This window comes from Vulpes lagopus, chromosome 12, assembly GCF_018345385.1.
Source record: "Vulpes lagopus strain Blue_001 chromosome 12, ASM1834538v1, whole genome shotgun sequence".
Classification (NCBI taxonomy): Eukaryota; Metazoa; Chordata; class Mammalia; order Carnivora; family Canidae; genus Vulpes; species Vulpes lagopus.
In genome coordinates, this window is record NC_054835.1 from 43,263,915 (window position 1) to 43,269,380 (window position 5,466).

Sequence of the window (5,466 nt, forward strand, 5' to 3'; positions counted from 1 at the left end):
CTGCCAGCCATGAAGGGAGACAAATCTGAACTGGCCCAGATTCCACAGCAAAACTCTGCTTCTGCTGGCCCTGGCCAAAAAAAGTAAGTTCCTTAGCAATCCTCCAGAATAGGGTTGCCAAGCACCTTCTCTCCCTCCCCAGATCCCTTATTTGATTCTGAAGCAAAGACTCTAAACCTGCTCTGGAGTCCATGTTTGCACAAAGGGTAAGGGTGGGACTGGGGGCAGAGGGCTGGAAAGAATTGTGCTTGGTTTTTACCCACTACTCCCACCCAGATTAGGAGGGTCTGATTGTTTATTATCTCAGACTCAGCTGGCCCCGGGTGTTGGTGGAGGGGGCAGACTTGAAAGTCCTGGCAGAGGCCCTCTGGACCTCACAACATTAGCATTTTATTCTTTTTTTTTTTTTTAAGATTTTATTTATTTATCTCAGAGAGACAGCAGGTGCATGAACAGGCCAAGGGGCAAATGGAGAAGGAGAAGCTGACTCCCTGATGAGCAGGGAGCCTGATTCGGGGCATTGTGGGCCTCCATCCCAGGATCCTGGGGTCATGACCTGAGCCAAAGGCAAACGCTTAACCCACTTAACCTGACCGACTGAGCCACCCAGGCACTGCTAGCATTTGATTCTTTTCAACATTATTGGTGGTCTACACCTTCCCCCTGTTCCCCTGGATAGGGGGAGTGGATGTCTAGCAGTCCACACTCCCACCAGGCACAAACCTCAACTTCTACTACAGCCTCTCTCATGGGAACAGCCACCATTCCCAGAGCTGGGCAACTCACAGCTTAGTCACAGGGCCGGGCTGGCTCAATCCAGCCAGGCCTCCCTAGCACCAGTGGCTGCAGCCACTGAGCTACAGTCAGCAGGATTGAGCACAGAGAGATGGCTGAAAGCCAGGACGAAATTACTTTCCATTCTCACAGGATCCCCCAAGGTGGAAAAAAAACCAGATCAGCCCGAGTGCTGAGAAGTGGGGGAGGATGAGAACAGAATGGTTCCTTGAGGACTTATCTCTACAAACCTAGGAAGTGTCCCCAAGGACCAGCTGGTATGAGGGGCAAGCAAGAGCCAGGAGATGAGAGGAAGGGAGGAAAGCAGGAGAAATGAGTGACACACACACACACACACACACACACACACAAAACCTGCAGAAATCAGGTAACAGCAGGGGCGGAGGGCAGTTTCAACACCATCTATAATCTCCACCAGTCATCCCATAAAGAATGTTTCCTTTGCAAACTTGGCTTCAAGATAAGCACCCCCCTCCCCATTCCTGCCACCTATATAGAAATCTGGGACTACTCCTGTGGTTAGGTAAGAAGATGCCAGACCAAGGTCAGAGCTACAGTATCATCAGTCTTTAATAACTTATAGGCAAATGCTAAAAAATAGTTAATAATACAGAGGACACACACGGTTTATAAAAACGGTTGTGGATCTACAAATGTGGGGAGGGGTTCTTGGCACTTTCACAGAGACACAAAAATAAAGACTATTGTGACTAGCATCCCTAGAAAAGCAGCCTGGGGAGACACCCCAGTTGGGGGAGTGGACGCAGGGTGGGGGATAGTCCTCATTCATCCCAAATGCATTCTCCAAACAACCTTCTTTTGCCCCCAAACACATTTAATCAATAAACCAGAGAAGAAAAAGAAGAAACAGGGTCGAGGTAGAGTCACAGCTTACATTTAAGCCTCCCCAGTCCTGTAGCCCCCATTTCTCCAGAGGTGAGGATGAGAGAGAAGACACCCCATCTCCCCCACCCCTCCCCAATGCTGCACCAGAACAGGACTCCCAGAGTGCTCCTTGGTCCTTCATTGAGGTGGGCAGGTCCTGCACCCCAGAGCTGAATGAGGGGCCACAGGCTCCGCCTGGCTGTCCAAGTGTGCAGACCCCTACTGGTGAGGAGGGGACAGCCTCGGGTCACCGTCTCTTCTTGCCCACCCGGGCTGCCTTCTTCCTCTTGAGGATCATCTCATACAGGCGCTCCAGGCCCGGCTGTAAGCCCAGCCCATCCACAGCGCTGCAGCCCTGCACGTGGGTGAGGGTGGCTGCTGCAAGCTCCCGGACTGCAAGCCTCTTCTCAACCTCTGCTGCGCTCAGTGCCCCAGGCTGATCCTGCTTGTTGGCCAGCACCAGCACAGGCACACCCTGGTTGTCCGAAGCCCGACTGATTCGGTGTAGCTCCACCTTGGCCTCCTCCAGGCGCTCAGCCTCGGCAGCATCCACCACAAACACCAGCCCGTCTGTCCGCCGTGTGTAGGAGCGCCATAATGGTCGCAGCTTCTCTTGCCCCCCGACATCCCACACCTGGAAGGTGATGCCACGGGACCCTCCCAGGGGCACCCGGATCTTCTCTGTGTTGAAGCCTTTGGTGGGGACGCTCTGGACAAACTCCTTGAACTTGAGGCGGTAAAGGAGCGAGGTCTTTCCCGCAGAGTCCAGACCAATGACCACAACATGCAGGGCCTGGAAGTGGGGCAAGAAAGAGGAGGCAGTGGGCGCCATCTCAGTCAAGTGGTTCCCCATGATGAGCTCCAGCTAAGGTGCAGGTCTTGAGGCACTCAGTAGAGGCAGGGAGGTAGCCTTGAACTGCAGGCTCTGGAGACCACAGCTGGGTGATCTGAACAGAGAAAGGTCATGGGAGAAAAAAAGGAGACGTTTAATAATAAACATGAAATGTGCAACTTCTAGATCCTTTCCTAAATCAGTCGTCCATCCTTCCAAACCAAAATTCTGGGTTTTGTTTTGTTTTGTTTTAAACAGCTCCAAGTGTTTTTTAAACCACACCAACAGCTTCCAGGAGGAACAAGACCTAGAGAGAGACCCCCCGGGTCCCGGACACAGGTTGGGAGGTGAGGCCTCTATCTGCAGATGGTCGGCTTCCCGCGCCTCTTCTCCGAGCTCGTGGCATGGTAGCAGATGCAGAGACCCTTATGCCCCACGCAAGAATCCGTGGCGGGGGCAGACTGGGCAGTGCCCCCAAATTAGAGATAGGGTATGGGCGCTGAGACCTAAGAGAGCGTAAGGCCCGCTCCCTCCCACGCTCCGCACCCCCAGGCGACTGGCACGCCCCTCCTTAACACCCCCTTCCACCGTCCCCCCTTCCACCATCCCGTGACACTTCGCCCTACCGGGATCGCGGACGCCAGCTCCCCGGGTCCCGCACGGGGCCACCTCAGCACCGCCTGTACAGCCCCTTTACCTTCCGGCAGCCGCACTCTCCCCGCGTCCCCCCGAACCAGCCACTCGAGCCTCCGCTTGAAACTCCACGCCCGCCGCCGGCGCGTCCCCGCCGCCGCCACTGCTGCCACTGCGGAGCGGTCCCGGGGACTCGGCTTTAAAAAGCCGTGCGTGACGTCACGCAACGCGAGCCAATCAGAGTCCCGAGGCGGCGAGGAGGGGCGGAGAGGGGCGGGGCCTGGAGATACGTGCCCCGACACCCGGACAACCCCATGGATGGACCTCTGCTCAATTGGTGACCGTTTTATTTGACCTTTTCTACCACATTTGGAGGTAAACTCGGGATGGAAAGTGGGAGGGACAGACGTGGCAGCGTTTTCCTTGGAAGGAGAGGTGAAGAGCTTCATACTCTACACCGCGGCATCCTCCTCCCTCCCCGCTAGAGATAGCACCCCCCCCCCCCCACCGACACCGCCTCCGCCAGGGTCTACTGGACAGATGCTGACAAATCTTACTCCTTTATCTTTCCTGAGTCAGTGTTCAAACCTGTGTAAAACCTGGAACCTCATGAAACACCCTAAGCCTGAGCCCATTGCTCCTCACAGCAGCCTGTGAGCTAGGGACTGGTGCTGTCTGTATTCTACAGGGAAGGAGAGCTCTGAAGGGTTCAAATGACTTGCCTAAGGTCACCTAGCCAGAAAGTGGGTGAGCAAAGCAAGGATCTGTCTGAATCTGGTGTCTGTCCTCTCTCATGGGGAGGGGGGGCGGTGCTAGGTACAGGGCCAGGGGCCACAGGGCTAGGCATTCTCAGCAGAAATCCCACAATGAAAAAAAAAAAGAAAGAAAGAAATCCCTCAATGGCCGGTTAGAGGGCTGGCCAGAAGCAGACACCCCAAGGGCCTCCCTTGTTCAGATAGATAAAAAGATAGTTGTTCACTCCACAGGACTTTGTCCTCATTCATACTGTGTGCTCTGCCAGAGAGACTCTGGGGATATAGAAAATGTGTAGGCCACAGGGCCTGGCCTCAGAATGCTTAAACTCTAGTGAAAAAACAAACAAACAAACAAACAAACAAGACTGGGTTGCCAGTGTGGCTCAGATGGTTAAACATCTGCCTTCAGCTGAGGTCATGATCTCAGAGTCCTGGGATTGAACCCCACATCAGATTCCTAGCTCAGTGGAGAGTCTGCTTCTCCTCCCTCTTCATCTCTCCATGCTCATTCATTCACTCACTCTCTCTCTCTCTCTCCCCCTCCATATCCCTTTGTCTCAAGTGAATACATAAAATCTTAGAAAAGGAAAAAACAAGACTGATCACTAACAGGGAACACCAGGCCTTTGTAAATCTGAGATAAGTCCTTGTAGGTCTTCAGAAGAGGGGAAAAGAGAGTGAACTGGAAGGTTCTGGAAAAGTTTCTGTAAGTTAATGAGTCCTGTATAGGATTGATTGGGAGAGGGACAGGACTGAGTGGCATCTCCCCAGCCATTGCAGCCTGATACAGTCTAGATAGCCCTGAAGAGGAGGAGATGTCACAAAGGGACAGTGTTTACCTGCAGGATATCAGTGATTACCTGCAGAGAGGTAAGTAAAATTGAAGGAGGGGAGGAAGATAAAGGAGAATAAGATCATAACTTTCATATTTCCATTTTTATAAGGATGTTGGATTCTTACATTTATTGTGTAATTCAGTATTAACCTTTCTTAAAGGTTATATTTGAGGGGGATCAGAAAAAAGAGTAGGAAAGTCACTGCTAGACAGAAGGGCCTAACCCTTTCCTGCCCAGCTCCTGCCCTCTCATCTGTTTAGCACCAGCCTGCCTTGCCACCTCCTTCTTCCCCTCCCTCCTACAAAACCAGCCACCTGGTTTCCCCAGTAATGCAGGGAGCCCCCCTGAATCCCTGAAGACATCAAGACCTTAGGAAACTAGTGTTACACTCCATGTTGGGGGTGGCAGATTGCCAGAGGATCTAAGACATAGAGGAGGCCTGTGTTAGGAGAGGGGAAGACAGAGCAGGCCACAAAGTTGGAAACCACTACTGCACTGCCTTGTTGAGGGGCCACTGCATGCTAGGCACTGGCCTGAGGACTCTACATACTTTTGATTTTTTTTTTCATTTTGATTTTTTCTTTCATTTTAATTTTTTTTAAGTATGCTGCATGCCCAAGTGGGGCCTGAACTCACAACCCCAAGATCAAGACCCGCATGTTCCACCACCTGAGCCAGCCAAGCCATACTTTTCCTCTTTAATATGTAATTCAACCCCAGAAGTAAGTAT

General features: G+C 52.5%; 1 protein-coding gene across 1 annotated transcript; it reads right to left on the minus strand.

The window, feature by feature from the left end:
- Positions 1 to 1,347: 1,347 nt before the first annotated feature.
- ARL4D (ADP ribosylation factor like GTPase 4D) lies at positions 1,348 to 3,345 on the minus strand. Its single transcript, XM_041723937.1, has 2 exons — positions 3,210 to 3,345; positions 1,348 to 2,627 (listed from the first exon to the last, which is right to left on the minus strand). The coding sequence occupies exon 2, from the start codon at positions 2,531 to 2,533 to the stop codon at positions 1,928 to 1,930; it is 606 nt and encodes a 201-aa protein (XP_041579871.1). The 5' UTR covers positions 2,534 to 2,627; positions 3,210 to 3,345; the 3' UTR covers positions 1,348 to 1,927.
- Between the last annotated feature and the right edge of the window lie 2,121 nt (positions 3,346 to 5,466).

Excerpts from the sequence above, each read along its gene's own strand:
- ARL4D (XM_041723937.1), bottom strand. The coding sequence starts at position 2,533 with ATGGGGAACCACTTGACTGAGATGGCGCCCACTGCCTCCTCTTTCTTG.